This window comes from Falco biarmicus, chromosome 8 (genome assembly GCF_023638135.1).
Source record: "Falco biarmicus isolate bFalBia1 chromosome 8, bFalBia1.pri, whole genome shotgun sequence".
In the NCBI taxonomy this organism is placed as follows: domain Eukaryota; kingdom Metazoa; phylum Chordata; class Aves; order Falconiformes; family Falconidae; genus Falco; species Falco biarmicus.
The window spans coordinates 33517046-33534139 of NC_079295.1; the positions used below are offsets into that span (position 1 = coordinate 33517046).

Genomic DNA, 17094 nt, shown 5'->3' on the forward strand with positions numbered 1-17094 from the left:
ACATCTCACCATTACAAGAACATAGCATGACAACTGACTGCTGCCTGCATCAACCATGCCTCTCTAGTGCATTATCACTGGGTCTGACATTAAGCATGAAAAACATGAGAAATTCTGAAAAGTTATGACATGATTTGAGAAATGCCCTAAAGGAGATATTAACTTCAGAAATACCTGGGACAATCAAAGCATTGAGATGTGCCTTCCGCATCCCCTGCCATGCTCAGTTCCTTGTCCAGTACGTAGCTTACACGCAAGTGCCTCAAATCCCCAGTTACTGGACAATACGCACAGGGGGCACAGAACAGGAGATGCTGTCTCATCTCCTCCAGTGAATACAAGTACTAAAGGGAAACTAAAGTTTAAGGGCAGTTACCCTTCTCTGTCCCTAAAGAATCCAATTTCTCTACTTAAAGAAAATTAAAACTTGCATAGTAAGATACATGAAGTGCAACACATGCAAATGTAACAACAGCCCTATTTAATAGATGTCTGATGCAAATTAATTTGTCTGATGTTCTGGAAGCATTCATAAATACCAGTTTACATTACAGTAACTGCCCTTCAGTTTAAAAGTCAGAATTTTATTTCCAAATGCAATCCTGATTTTTGGCAAAGAATAAACCTATCTACTTTCTTCCCCCATAAAAAACTTGCTGTTTATAATGAGGACTTGTAGTATCGTCTGTACTTTGTAAACAGTAAAGTAAGAAACCACTGAATGATTGTACATTAAAGGCTTGCAGACCACAAAGATTAGAGGAAAACCAGGAGTACGTGGGGAAAAAAAATATCTGAAAACTCACTGACATCTGCAAGCAGGTTTGTTCTGCTTTTTTTAAAGTCTTTGAAACAAAACTACCAAGCAGTACTCATCTGTGTTTCTGCCAGAGGAATATAACATCAAAATATTATTAGTTTTGTAGGAAATTTATCAAATGAGTAATATTTTAACAGGCTTCTCAAATGAACAAAGGACAGAAGTTACACTTACCCTCACCAACCATTGTCACTCCTATTGACATTCCTAAGAATTTACTTTTTGTCCAGACATGGGCATTGACACACATCTTTCTCTCTACACATTCAGCATAAAAACCTGAGACAGGAGGATGGTGGGACACTTGCTCAGCTACAAATTTTACTGTATAGTAGTCCAGGTCTGTTTGGCCTTCCATATCTTTAGACAGAGTTACTTGCTCTGAGGGGGAGTGAGCAGAGAAGTTACTGCCAGCATCAGTGGCTACATCACTCTTCGGCATCCTCCAGGAGCAGTGAAACGTTTCCCCAATGATGGGATTGTATGGTTTCTTTGCAATAGCTCCTTTGCGACCTTCATGAAAAGAAGTGAGATAATACTCAACAAATCGGATCATCCTCTCCTCAGGGGTAGTGCCATTTGTGATTGCAATGAAGAGATCTGGATGGGACATGAAGTCCGCATACATTTCCAACAACGATCGCTTCTCTAAAATAAAAGTGGGAAGAACCACCTGAAACAAAAGAAAACCCAGAAAGCTCTAGTAAGTAAAACAGAGACAGGCATTTTTAGAAGGGAAGTTCTCAGGTGGAGTACTATGATTCTGTCCTGATTTGGACACCACATTTTCAGACTGAACTTTCTTGTCCCTCTTGTAAGATATGAGCAAAATACAGTGATGAGATGTGCCAGAAAAACTACTTACAAGGAGAAAAGAGCCCCGTAAGTACTACTAGGACTGAAGAGGTTGAAAGGGACTGAGCATCCCTCAAAAAAAGAGTTGCAAAGAGATAAAGTGTCCCACGTGTCTGTGGAGGAGAAAACATGCATCGAGGAGCTCAAACTATAGCAAGGAAGGCTCAGGGCAAAGGTTAGGCAAGGTTTTGTCTAGTGAAGAGAAAAGCAGGGAAGCTATGCCAGTGCTCTCAAGAGCCTGCAGAGCCTCTCTCACCACAGCAATTAGGACCAGCATCCATGAGAAATAACACAGTATAGGTTGATCCTGTACCTCTGAGCAGAAAACCCGATACTCTCCCAGTTGCATTCACCACTACAAAAAGCAACAGTCCTGTCCTTTGCCGGGCCAAGAGCAGTACTGTAGAGTAAGAGGCTGTGGGCATCATCAGTCTTTTCCTTCTCTGTAGTGGCAACTAACCTCACATAACTGCCGTACAGAGCAACACAGGGCGTCTCAACCATGAGATCAAGACAGTCCATTTAAATCAGCTGCATTCAAGGAGACAGACCAGAGACACAAGACTCTTAACAGACACACAAGTTAAGCTGAATACACTTGCCACGTTTTTGCAACACCAACCTGGAATATTAAAGCTGCTTTTCACTTCAGTACGCTGATATTTAAGTTAAGTGTGATTCTAACAGCTTCACTACCTGTTTTGAAGTCAGACTTGTCACATTTCAATGCTTTGCCTGCTCTGAACTAAAGACAATTCTACAGCCAAAAGTCACAACTGGGAGATAGGCTTGACAATTTGTTCCAACTAAGAGAAAAAGACACCCCAAATCCAATCTTCAGTATAAGTGAAATTATAACTTTATGAATTCCTGATTAAGCAGCAGAGGTTGTAGTTTGGTTCACAGGCAGCGGGGCCTTCCGCCATCCCACCCCAAAACTATGAAATGTAAGCTCCACAGTCCAAGTGTTTCTAGTCACAAAGTAGCTAGTGCTCAAAAAATACAGTTTGTGAAAAAAAATGATAATCCATAATTGCAAGAAAGAGTGCCTTCCTCACTCCATGCCACTATAAAATCCATTTTTTTCCTTTAAAAGCGTCTAGTGCTTATGGTAAGAAGTCTTTACAGGAGTGAACTGAACATAAGGTGGTAGCAGCCTGATTTTCCCAGATTTGCTGCCCAAGTTGTCTAGTAGCAACTGAGTGTTATTTTTTTAAAGTTACTCACTTTTGAGATCTGCACTGAAGTGTCAAACCCAATTCTCTCCAGTATAACTTTGTTCCTGCTTGCTATAGCCATGAGCAAACACAGAAATGAGAATAGGACAGAGAGGTGTAAACAGACATCTGAGGACAGATAACAGGGAACCAAGAGAAAACTTCTTTTCAGAAGCAGCATGAATACAGATGTAGGCTTATGCAAGTTGCATATAAAAGCATCATCAAGAAAGAAAAACGATCATAGAAGGAAAGCAGAAAGACAAAAATACGAGAGGATTATAGAAAACAGTATGGACAGAGGAAGTGCAAACACAGGAAAGAAAACAGGCCATTGTGGGAAAGCCAACAAAAACATAGCAGAAGACACGCAGAGAATGTAATAGAAAAGATATGGCCAGTTGCATTAAAGAAAATCCATTCCCTCAGAACATTTCACATAAAGCCTGCCTCAAACTGGGACATTGGACCTTGGGACCTGAAATTGCTACAGGCCATAGTTTAATATTAAACTTAATATTGTTCAATACAGGAATTGAGTTTAAAATGGCACTTCACTTTTACTGCAGCCAGTATTCACGTTTCAGTTACTTACTCTTGTTAAGTCCATGCCAAGTTTCAGCTGAGACAAGAGATGCAAGATAACACTGCGCTGTTCTTCTACCGCTCCTAGATCATCTTCTTTATCATCACAGATATCCTCCAGCTCCTCATCTGGATTTACTTCTTCAGGTTCCTGGGATAAGAACCATAAATATCAGCTCAAAGATGTGACTGGGCAGACAATATCCTAAAAGGACTTCATATTGTATTTAACCTTCCACATATAAAAAATGATTAAATATACCCCTGCAGAGCGCTACACAATGGAATCTACCCCTAAGATAAACAACAGCTGAAGAATTTAAAGGGACATTAAGATAACTCATTGCAGATTTCATCTAGGGGTTTCAGGCTAAGATTTCTCACCACCCCTCACACAGGTTGGGGCAGGGGGAAAACTTAAAAGCAAACATGACCTGCTTTCCTGGAAGTTTTGTGAGCTAACAGAATGGCAAAGCACCTAACATATGCAAAAAAACAGCGAAGCAAAAACTAGCAGAAACACCAGCCACCTCAGTAACACCTCTCCACCTCCGCACTACTTCAGGCTTTCCAGTGTTGCCATCATTACTCCAAAGGCTGCAGCAAATGGTAGTTCCTAGTTCCTCGCTTACTGTCATGCCTGATGACAAGCAATTAACATGTCTACAGGCTAGTCTTCACAAGCATTAGCAAAGTTGCTGCCAGTGCCAATATGTAACAGTAAAGGAAAAAAGGAAAGTAACTTGGGAGTAGTTTTAGAAAAACAACCACAACAACAAAACCACACATACACAGACCACACAAGCTGGTTGCCTATTAGTATAACTAAAGCATCCTGACAGACCAGCAGAAATTATATCAGTGCCATTTAAACAACCATCACCCAACAAGCAGAAAGTCGAATGCTAGAGGTGGAAGGAACACTGGTATTGCCCGAGCTCAGAGCAGCATCCTCCAGAGGCAAACAGCTGGATGGAGGCAGATGCAGAGGGGAGAGGCACTGAATGCCACAGGAGGGCAGCCATATGCATCTGCCTAAGCAAAGCCCTTTGTCCTGGAGCAGCTGCCCTAGCTCAAGGCCAATTTATGAACACTCAAACACCAAAAGCAGGGGACCAAGCCCTAACGCAGAGCTCAAACCCTGACGAAAACTGCAGCATCACACAGGCAACTCCTTTCCAAGGATGCTATGCTGTTCTACCAGGTATTTTCAGCTCCCTTATTTATAAGGGGAGTGATAAGACTAGTCGCATCCCAAATGCATTAAGCACTTGAGCCGTAACTCAATTATTAGAAGGAATTAAGTGATTTATTTGACAGCTCCTGGGTTGGTTGGTTTGGTGGGTTTTTTTTTTTTTGGGGGGGGGGGGGGTTGGTTTGTTTTTTTGTTGGTTGTTTTTTCTTTTTAACTTATTGTCGACTACTCTGATCCATTTAAAAACATATAAACTACAGCAACCGAAAAAAAATCTTTTCTGCTTCAATTTTGCTGTAAGATGCACAGTGGAGACATACAACAGCACATTATCTTTTCACAATGATAGTCCCATCCAAACAACTGTGTGAAACCAGCTAGTATAAAAAGAATGTAATTATGATTTTTTAGCTTAGTTAGGAAAACATGTTCTTTATCATAATCCCTACTGCTTTTTACTTTAGTGTTTTGCACTTCAAATCAGTTTTGACAGTTATAATGATACAGACTGTAGCTGTATTTCAAATACATTAAGCCATCCTGAAGTCAAGTGATTAGAGCTGCTCAGATTAAGAAAAACAGATGCAGCAAGAGCTAGAAAAGAAAGACCAGGAGATTTAATAGCTAGAGACTGGCAATTTTGTCTTTCATCTGCTTAGGCAGTTCTTCTTGGGCCTATTTTGAGAGTGTCATGAATTCCAGCTAGGTTTTTTGTACTTCCAGTTGGTTTAAATTGTAATACAAGGGAATACTGCCTATTTCAACACCTTGCATTACCATCGCAATTGGCTCTCTCCACTTGACAGCTAGTTACAGAAAGCAGCAAAAACTTATTGAGAAATCAAGGCAGGAAGTTTCGTTTACTCCAACTGTACTCACTCCTTCTCCAACACAGCTAACCAAAAAGTGTAAGAATAACTCTCATTAAATCATTTTCATATAACGTGACAAACATTTACAGATATTCCTCAAAAGAATTCCCCACAGAAATGGGAGTTCACATTACCTTACCCTTGTTAGCTGGCAGGGCTCTGCAACAGACTGCTCCTCTCTGACAGATGCTGGCTTGTTTATCTCTGCTGGGAAATTCTGAGCCGCTCCATTTTTGAAGTGGTTCGCCAGAGATATCTTCGGTTCCAACCAACTGATCGTCGTTCCTGAAGCAAAAGAGAGTTTGCGCTGAAACTTGCTCATCCTTTGGAAGGTCAGTAAACAGCAGGTTTTGCAAAGAGCTATTTTTTCAGGAATAAGCTGAAAGCAGCCAATTCCTACTGCAGCCAATCCTTTCAGCAGCCACTAAACAAAGGTGGTGCAATGAGACACCACCTTCAGCGATCATTAGCACAAACACTGCGATTGGCGAGCTGTAATACATGCAACTTGGACTGGGGAGACTAGTTGGTGTCATGAAAGGTGTAATCAGACGCTACAGGAGGAACCCAGTATCATGGACATGTTAAGTAACCCTTACAATTTTCTTTAACCAGTACGAAAAAAAAAAATGCCCACCACTGCTCAGCTTCTCAAACCCAGCTCAGTTCTAGATTAAAAAGAGCTGAAGCAGAAAACGTTTTGTTGCTAGTGTTTTCTCTGGAGAGTGTACTTTTCTCAGCTGCAAAGGTGGCAAGCGCACGCTGTTGAATAAGTAATAGTTGCTAAGAAAAAAAAAAGCTGCAGGGCTTGGAAAGCTATTACCCACTTGATGATTCCAGCATCTCTAGTTACTCCCAGCTAATTTATCAAAACAGATCAGGTTCCTCATTAATAGTACAAATGTTCCATTCTTTTCCAAAAACTAATAAATGTACAGGTGACTCCAATCAGTTTTTACTGAAGAATACAAAAACTGACAAACCATCTTGGCTGGCTTGTAAACACAGAAATTATTAGGAAACATGAATTTCTACCACCACACAGCAGTTTCCTGTGCTTAGGAACCCACGCCGAGGTGTCCGTTGTCTCTTCCTATATGACGCACAATCCTTTAGCTCCAAACCTCCATTACCTGAAACTAGGTCACATCCTCAACCACAACAGAGTAAGCTAGTTCAGATAAACAGCAGCATTTCCACCAGGAAAATATTGGGGCAGGAAAAGAGCCCAGCTTTACTGATGGGACAAGACTTTTTCCACAGCAAGACAGTTTATTTTCATCAAGTCTGTTACTCATGAATCCATTACACAGTAAAAAACAAGAATCCCCCAGCAGTTTAAGCCACTTAAACAGAAGTTCCAAAGAAGTCAAGAAATAAGATGCTCAGAATGCCACTGTTACACTTCCTTTTTGAAAGGGTTTTACTCATCTTTAAAACCTCTCAATAATACCCACTTTCTGAACTGTAGCTTTCAACACAATAATCTCTTAACTGTTCTAGGCCGCACTTAATCCACACTCACTGCATCTATATTAGCTTGAACTTCATAAGTAGCCTCCCTTTTATACTTCCTATCACCTACTTCTAAAATAACCTTATTGGTTTTAACTTGTTTAATTTTCACTGCTAAATTCTAGGAGATTTAAGTGATTTGAGCTACCAGTTCTGTTTTAATCTTCGTGAGAAGACAGGATAGCACCTTAATACTTCTCTTCCACTGGAAGATCATGTTCAGATCCGCTCTCGACTATTTTGGGTAGGCACAAGCTATTCTCTTTACCTGTGATCTCCTCCTCCCCTAAAAGTCTTCACCCCATTTTTTTCAAGTTGTCAGCACCTCCCCTCTGCTACAACACAGGCCTCTCACAGCCTATAGTCTTCACTTTCAATATTTCTCCTCAAAAGTTGCAAACTGTTGCTGCAATCCATCTTCATGATAACAAAGTACTTTTTGATGTTTGGATTATTTTTTATTCCAGTGTATTTTCCCACTTTTGACTTGAATTTAGGAAAAGTTAACAGCTGCAACCTTCATATTCATCTAAGTTTGTGACTTATGGTACACCTTGATGCAGCAGGGGCAGTATTTTCACTCTTTTGGGGTTTTTTTGTTTTGTGGGATTTGGTGAGGGCTTTGGGTTTTGTTGGGACTTTTTTTTTTCTTCTAACAATTTATAGCAAAATGGCACTCTTACATAATTCCTAATCCTGTTTTTCAAGCCTGACAAGCACTTGCCCAACACATTCTTAGCAGTTAAGTACCGTTTTAACAGACCCAAAAATACTTTTTTGCACCTCATGTATAAATTTATGCTCTGTTAGACAAGTCTCCTCTTCATCATCATTTCATGCTGCACCTCACTGCTATCTAGCTGAAGTATGCTGACCTGCCTTTATGATCCTAGGAAGATTAAATAGTGCTTGTATATATTTTATTAGATAGAACAGTCTTTACTGAAGATTTTTTTTCTACATCGTTTTATGTTTTCCTACACTTAAATATAGAAACGCCTCCTGCAGCATTTGAATTAAGCCACAAACCTTTTCCTTTCTTATGAACTTCTGATGCCTACCAAAAAGGCTCCATCAGTTGAACCAGAAGTATCTCCCCTGAGGCAGGGGGAGAAATCCAAGACAAACAGGTTTTAAGAAAGGAAAAAAAAAGAAAAAAAAGAAGAGTTCTTCACAATCCTTGAAATGAACAAATGTATTACAGCATTTCCAGAAAGGCCCATGCCAGAGGGCAAGTGGAAAGGCACATGCATTCTTTTAATGGTCTGGTTTTAACTCTGGCCGCACTATGCATCATCCAATCTGCAGCTCCTCCCCTCTTCATCCATCTCTCTAGGATACCACCAGAAATCAAGATTCAGACATTTCAAGCAATGTTTTTAGGTTTGGCCATTAACAGGCAGATACCAACTGAATAGCAGTCAGACAAATTGAGCTTTTCCCTGTGTATTTTAAAAAATTAAACAAAATAATGTTCATGAAAAACCCTGCCTTCTTCATAAGTTATTACAGCAATGCTCATTGGACCCTTTTTATTTCCCCAGATACTGTAATGGGTCAAAAACCCCCACTTTAGCATACACATGAAAATGCCAAAACAAAGAGACTTGTGATGTGCGCCTCCCACAGTTATGTATCAATAGCTAAAAAAATTCACAGGGAATAGGAAGAGTTCTTTCAGTGTGAGTAACCATGGAGTTCAAAGATTTGGAGAGGTGCCATCCAGGTTTTCATTTATAACATTACATTCTGAATTGAAATACAGAAAAAAAAAGTTAATTCATTCCTTTCACATGTTCTCCTTTAATGTCTGTGGTGATGTAAGGATCAAAAACTATTTTCATATAGTTTTAATACTTTTATAGAACATTTTTTCATCTTAGAAGCTAAACTAATTACAGCTCTGAAATAATACACACTGGCAAAGCAACTATCACAAATATGGTAGGAATCTGGGAAAGATAAGGTAAGAGACAACTTATGGCAAGTATGTAACAAAAGTACATTCCTATCTACCAAATCTGTTGTGTAAGAGAAGCATTTGTGAATCCTCAAAAGATTTTTGCTCACAAAAAGCCACAAAGTAAACACATGAGGGGGGGGGAAAAAAAAAATCATGATCAGATAGATGCAAGAGAATTCACAAACAGGAAAAAGCACGTTTGGTTGCAAACACTGCACATTAATCACGTGGAACAACACCGGTAAGCACCTGCTTCCATAGAAGTGATTGATTGCACAGACGTAGCAACGTATTTGCTGTCTGTGAATACATGTTATTCCACACCCATAAGCAGTAGGGTTTGGGTGTTTATGAAAAGAGTTGAAGGGGGTTGGTGTGGTTTTTTTGGTTTTGTTTTAATTTGCATTTGCTTACAAGTCTGTTCTGGCCTCAGAATGGAATGCAACACTTAGCCCATGTTTTAGACTAGGATGTTAACTCAAATTAAGGATATTGGTATATAAACAGTGTTATTAATAACCTGTGAAAACATAGAGCTTTGTGTTTTAATGCTTAACTAGAAATGAAAGCTACACACATGTAAATGCTTATAATAGGTGTTTAGTGTGTAAAAATAGTCAGAAAAGCATGACATTGACAAAACTGTATTGGATACTACATATCCTAGAATCTGCAACCCCATAAAATTCCCCGTCTGTTACTATTACTGTTACGTAGCGGCCAGTTACATCCCAAAAGCAGCCTTCTTGTTGTGGTGCCATATGTACTTTATTCTGTTGCGAGATGGTCCACAACAATTAGATGTTACTCTTCGGCAGCTACTGCCACAGACTTCTCGACAGAATAGATTATAAAAAACCATATGCAATATGCATGGAGATCTACCCAACACCAGCAAGTCAGACTGTGAAAACCAGCCAGCCAGCAGTTTTCTCTGCCCAGGTGAAACTGGATTTAGTGGAACAAGTGTTTTTGCAAGAAAGAAAGGATTTGTAGTCATTGTAGATTTCTGCTCTTTGTGAACATCTATACCCACCTGCAGGTAAGGATCCCTTTTGTTGAGAAGCATGTTGTAACTGGAGAATATGGAAACAGTCATTTAAGCAGTTCATGGTTGCCATGGAAGTTGCTTTGAGCATTAATAGGTCTTGATCCAAGGATGTAAGGTGACCGGAGACAGGAAGGCATTCTATGCTCCTGATCAAGTCTCTCTGCTGGCCCTCTGCCTGAGACATCATCTGTCAAACAAAACAATCATTTATCAGGTGATGGAAGGGTCTCGGGAGATATGTGTTTAGCTGTGCACACACAGGATCCAAAATGACTTTGTGATGGTAATAAAGCTATAATAGATGTATATAAAGTTAACTGTACTTTTTTTTCTTGATGCAGCTACTAAAGAGTCATTAAATGCATGATGAAATCCTCATAGCAATACATGGGACCTTATTAACAAGCAAAAGAATATCAAAGTGACTTTAAAAAAAAAAGCAGAGAGGAATTTGAACATGATACTCGCCACAGTAAATATCAAATACTTTCATGCCTGGTTGATAGAACAGAGGGTGAAACCATACACACACTCTGTGTGAGGAGTAATTAAGCTGTGTGCCCTGCACAGCCTGGAAGACAATCTACGAAGTACTATCTGTGAGTATCAAGATCTTTTCACTCTCTACAGAAAGGGTTCCAGCACTTTAAAGGAAAAGACTATCGCTCACTTTGGCTCAAACCATACCACATTCTCATTTATTGTCTGTACTGCCACCACACTTAGGATTTACTTTGCAGAGGAGGAAGAAAAAACAACAGGAATTTCACCTTCATTATGTGTTCAAATCACAGCTTTCCTGTTGTCATTATCCCTTTTCTCTCCCAAACTCCTTTCCTCCTTCACACAGAGCTCCACACACCCCTACATCACAGAACCTGCAACAGCACATTTGCCTGCTAGAGGTACAGCGGCAAAGCACACCATCAAGCAGCACACTGTGGTCTTCCAAAAACCTACATACTTCCCTCTTCGTATTCACAGAAGCAAAATATTGCCTGATTATGAATAACAGGGATGAAAGGAAACTTCTATACATGCTAGTCCCTTTTCTAAGGTGGCACAACAAACGGCATTAATGAAACTGGACAGCACTACTCTGCGTTCATTATGTGTTCTGGCAGCTAAATTAAATGTAAAAACAGATTGATTTAGCAGAGCAGACAATTTCTTTAAAGAATCTGAGATGCATTCATGCATTTAACTGCTATTGCACTAAAGTGTTTTAATTCACCAGTCCTAGCAGTATCTTACTAATTCATTTTTTTCAGTACCTTTGCCTGCAATCCCTTCCAAGAACTGTTTTTAAGATGTTACGCAATAAATACTTAAGCAATGTGTATCCATCCAAGTCACAGTATGTGGTATTTGGAACATTTTAGGGCTTGGTTACATAGCACGCTACGGTGTGAATCTATAGAGCATTGGCTCTTTGGAAGCAGTTAACTTGAACTGTGCATAGTCAGCCTTAGCATGTGCCAAGAGCGACAGGGCAGAAACCTAGTAGAACACTTCAAGTTATATAGCCTTGCCTATGCAAACGCACCAGCTGCTATCAGAATGTGCCATTTTCTTCCAGTCAATGTGATTAAGTCCTTGTGTGCAAGTTGGTTTTTTTTCCAATACTTTGAAAAACTCTGCTGGATAAAACAACAATAAAACAACCCCATAGGACACAAGGAATTAGTTGACAAATCACCACAATCCTTCCAGTGATCTTAGTAATTTACTATGTGGTAGCACCCAAGCACCTCGCTCCAGGATCAGGCCAGACAATAGGACAAACCATGCTACACTCGGCATTGATGTTCAAATCAGCACATCTCCCCTTTCAAAAAACCCCCACACTCTGAACAGTCCTAAGTTTTTCCTGGTTTTATATATATATATAAAAACAACCCACACTATATATATATAAAATTTAAAAAAATAATAGCATCAGGGGAGCAAAAAGCACTATGGTTAAAAACTCAAAATCTCTCAGAAGTACACAGGCTATAGTTCTCTTTGCACACACAAACACCTGCATTTAGTGCAAGTCAGCATAAAGATCCTCTTAGATCTCCTGTTCTGCAAGGTATCCAAGTCAGCAGCATGACATGTATTTGGCCAAGAACAAGGGGAAATAGAAAGAAAAGAAACTGACAGAAGACACAGCTATAGTGCAATTCGGGGGGGGGAGTGACCATGCAGCAAATCCTTTGAAAGAGCAGCCGTTCTTCCCACAGCTTCTCAAACTGAATTTGTATTCAAGCTGTATGATGCTCAAGTGTAACAAGCATGCACCTGTCCTTTAAGTATTTTAACTGTATCTTAAAAAAAAAGCAGACATTGTATCTAACAAGCATTTTAGCTTCAAAAAGATAAAGCAAACTAACTTTGACATTCAAAAAAGCTACTATTACTGAGGATTCTTCAACAAAAAAAGTTCAAAAAATTTTAAGTTGACAAATAAACATGCTGTGTCACCAAACACAGTAACAATCAAAAGAACACAATTTTCTGTACTCTTTGCGATACTAAGAAAAATCACTCCACTTCCCACCCGGTAAGAATCCCAAGTAGCGGATGAAAGCTACTGCTCCAGCTCACACACTCTCCTCTTTCCTCCCTCAGATTTTGGATGTTGTATTGCCATTTGGAAAGTCAAAAAGTTAAAAAGGCATTTCTGAAACATTACCTCACTTAAAGGTAGCTTCTCAAACACCAAAATACAATGCTAAGAGAGCTACTAGCATGAATTCTCTAAATACTAATGCCATATTCTGTATTGCTGCTCTCTTCATGCAAGAGGTAGGAAAGCGACAATACTATTTAAGTTTACCATATGTTGCAATTGTTGTACCACATGACTAAGTAATTTATCACAAGTAAGAGGTAACCTGATGAATCAAAACTGAAAGCAACTACCTGTAAAGCTTCAGTTTTAAAACTGATTTGGAAGACAAGCTTCTCTTTCAAAAGATAAAGCAGATGAACCAGCTCATAAAATAAAAAGCTACAGGAAAGCCAGTTTGAGTTTTTCTGGGTACCTGACAGGACTTCATGTCTTTGCATTAGCACTATAGGAGACTTTACTGCTACTAGAGGATATAAACAGGATGGCAGCAGTTACCCTTTTGCAAGATGTCTGCAAGAATAGTCTGCTGTGGGCAGATTCATTCACAGATTCTATGGTCTAAAAAGGCAGTCACATTGTCTAGCCTACTGAATAATTATGCCAGAGCACTTGATTTCAATCAAGCAACAATGATGACAGCAGCATACCATACCAGGGGAAGTATTTTCAACATCTATCTATTACAGCTCCCTGCTGGTGATCTTACCCACAATGCTCAGCCACATGTTTTAAGGTTAATGATGCTCACAATACAGAGCACTCTTCTGTCCCAGTTCAGTTTCTAACTACTCATGCTTCCTAGATCCCTGTTTGCGCAAACACCCTCCATTAGACTTATTTTTGCCAAGAAATGTATCACACTACAGTAATTACACTGCTAACATTAAAATACTTGTTAACAAAGTAACGCAGGTTTGCAATTCAATACCAAATTTTGTTTCAGTATTAGCTTCAGATTTGCATGATATACTCTGTAAATATTCACAAGTTAAATCAACCAGTAATCAGTCCATTCTGTCAGTCAAGATAGAAAGGAGTTTTTTTTCCCAAAATACACTCTGAATGTGTAGTGAAGAAAAGCATGCTTCTGAAGTGCTCATTTTACTTTTTTTCAGTCACATCCATCCCTAGACAATTTGTTCGCATGAATTAGCGTACCAGAAAGTGGTATTAGTATCCTTAAATATCAGTCACTACCAACTTCTCCTTAGTCATAGGAGATACAAGTACAGGTTAGTCAGCTCTTCCATAGCTTGACATGGGATCATCGTATCATAGTATGTGATGTTCTGCTTCCTTAAGGATACTCTCTTGTCACCTGCAGTGCTACGGACTTGCAAGAATGAGAACATGCAAAGTTTACCTTGAGCATCAGCATATCATTGCAGAGTACAAAAGTCACAGAATATATACCACATACCTCTACAATTAGCCAAGACAAGTTATTTATCCTAACACTGCTATGCAGCAATAGCTTAGGACAGGCTATTGACAATATATCCAACAGCAGCAGGTTTCTCCATAATCCTACAAATAATAGGACAGCTCTTTCAAAAGATATGATAATTGAAGGCATACAAACCTCTCTAACATCTACAAGGTGATCTGGCTGCATAATAGGAACTCTTTTTCCAGTTGGCAATCTATGATGTCCAACATTGAAAAAGGAAACTGCATTTTGACTGGGTCTTCTTTGCACACCAGGCGAGTTGGCACTTCCTTGGGATGCAAGAGAGAAGCTGCGAGATTTCAGAGGAGGGTTGTTCTAGTGAATAAATAAGCATATTGAGAAACATTTACAATTAATTCCTTGTAACCTGCGAATATTCTAATTTGAAAGACACAGAACAGTTTAATTCTTAATTTTTTTATAGAGCAAGGACAGGTGACAAAGCCCTAATAATGTATTAGTAGCAACTGCTAAATAAATATTTTGCACTGTCTGCTGACTGTTCCCCCGTTTTATAGTCTAATTATGAACAATCTGTGAAATGAGATTGATCAATATGTATCACTTCTCTGACTTGAAAATTAGTCCTTGATCTGCAACAGTACAAGAAACTGACCCCTACCTGATCCTGCAAGGACAGAACCGACATTTAAGAGAGTGGGATTTCATTTAGAACTATTCATTAAACTTATCTCTTACAACAAAGCCAGCTACAAGATGTTGATCTTATCTTAAAAGCACAGGTTTATTCAGTTATCAGAATAGGCTCTGTGGTAATCAAGAGGTTCTATAAAATACACTATATTCACAACCACCACATGGTTAGCAAACAGAAGCAACAACCCTCAGATACAGTGTCGGGGACTTCTCAGACACGACAGTTCATCCTAAATGTATTTATGGGCTGTGGAATGGTTTTTAAATGGGAGTAAAGGCTAAAAAAAAAAAAAAAAAAAGGTAAAGCTCCCAGAATGGAAGGGCTTCAATAACACTGAAGACCTATTTCCTCTTCCATTAAATAAAAAAAAGCAAAACCACTAGAAAACATTGGACTGATACTCTGATCTTTCAGCTCTGCCTCCTGCTCAGACACCAGCTCATCAGTACCTGCTAAGGAAGGGCCATTCTGCTCTCCAGAGGAAAATGGAATTCACTTTATTTCATTCCTAAAGCATATTTCTATTACAAGTCAGCTACTGCTCAGAAAAATGTTTCTTGATATAGGTATGAAGACCAACCACACTGTCTTTTGTAGGATTTGTTTTAGATAACAGGATAGTTGTATTTGCAACTATTTCTACCCCCAGCCTCAATTATTTTTGCCCATGAAAACATGTCATGCAATACCTTTCCAATAGCTTCCGTGTGATGCTGCGTACATATCTGTAGCCTGCTAACCCAGTGCTGCCGTTCTTTAGCATCAGTAGCTAATAAAAGCAAACCAAAAGGATTATGGAAATTAAGACATTTCAAAGTATGGGCAAAAAAGACTGCTTAATTCTTTAAAATAGTCACAAGACTAACAATGCAAATTAAGGGTTTATTTAATATAAAACTTGTTCACCTGACCTGTAATTAACCATAACATTAAGTTCAACATAAATGGCATGTACTTTTTTTTTTTAAATTTTGTAACACAAAAATAACTTAAACAATAACTCCCCTCACACATTTGAATCTAACAACATGACACATTATCCTGGAATAAAAGTATACTACCCTGAATTAGGAGATGACAGCAAGTGTTCAAGGGAAGTAGTACTAAAATAGATTAGCACAGATTTCTATAGCCTACAAAATCACGAGAATGGGCTTCTATAACCACCACAAGACGACTAACAAACACAACATTAGAAATAATGTGGTCTTCTGCATTCATCAACACAACACTACAATGATTTAAAAAACTTTAAATCGGTACCATTTAAAGATACTATACATGAAGATTAAACCCCATTGTACACATATAGGGTTCATGGTCTTCTGAAAGTCATCAAACCCAAAGAGCACAGAACTATCCATAAAGAAGGACAGTTTCTAACTGAAGAGTGGAATGAAAGTTTCACATATAAATCTCACTGCAGCAGTCTGCCAAACGAGTTCTCTTGCTTTGGCCACACAGCCAAGCCCAGCAGAGCAGCCACAGGTGAGAGCCAGGAGTGTCCTCTAGTGGAAAAATCCCCTGCCCAAGAACCCACGTCCTACCTCTTAGTTTATACTGCTCCCCGCTGGCAGCATTGACTGTAAAGGTATGAGAGTCTTCATCACTGGGTGAAATTACAGCTCCAGCTAGCTGCAGGGTACCCCTGGGCTTTAGATGTCGAGACTGCTCATTCACGAAGTACTCCAGCAGGCCAGCATCATTGTTTAAAACAAAAAACCTGCAACGATAACAAAGCAAATACACTATATAGAACCAGCTCAGGAGGTTTTGTTTTGTTTTTTGGGGGGGATTTTTTTGTTGTGGTTTTTTTTGGGGGGTGAGGGGTGGGTGGGTTTGGGGGGGGGGGCACTGGTATTGGGAGAACTCAAGACTTTCATTGTAAGTTGGCACAGATGGGGCTGGGACTTAAAATACCTGATACAGTACAAACCCCAATGATATGAATTATGTCCCCAACAAGACCACACAAAAATTAAGTTATTTGCAAATTTTTCTTAGAGACCAGGGACTGCACAACAGAACAGCATGCCCACAGAAAGGTGCTACTGCAGTATCTTGGGAATCAAAAGATTAAGCATGTATTAAGCCTTAGAGTTTCAGGATAAACTACATGAATTAAGGGTAAAACAGCCCCAGATACAAAACAGTCGAGAGATATAACTGTGAAAGAGAAGCAATTCCAGATGGAAAAAAGATAAAATGGATATTAAACTCTATTGAATAGTTGAAGCATAATGATAAGTGTATTGACACAAGTCACTGTATGACAGTGGCAGCACAGGAATTT

The 17094-nt window shown here is 39.3% G+C and overlaps 1 protein-coding gene across 2 annotated transcripts in view; it reads right to left on the reverse strand.

Moving 5' to 3' along the window:
* Positions 1-17094, reverse strand: part of OSBPL11 (oxysterol binding protein like 11) — a 42400-nt gene that overhangs the window by 7827 nt on the left and 17479 nt on the right. For both annotated transcript variants that reach the window (XM_056348355.1, XM_056348354.1), the window contains exons 3-9: positions 16349-16524; positions 15491-15570; positions 14276-14458; positions 10059-10260; positions 5684-5829; positions 3488-3628; positions 995-1493 (exon numbers count right to left, since the gene is read on the reverse strand). In XM_056348355.1, coding sequence (XP_056204330.1) covers positions 995-1493; positions 3488-3628; positions 5684-5829; positions 10059-10260; positions 14276-14458; positions 15491-15570; positions 16349-16524 — 1427 coding nt within the window. The remainder of the gene's footprint in view (positions 1-994; positions 1494-3487; positions 3629-5683; positions 5830-10058; positions 10261-14275; positions 14459-15490; positions 15571-16348; positions 16525-17094) is intronic.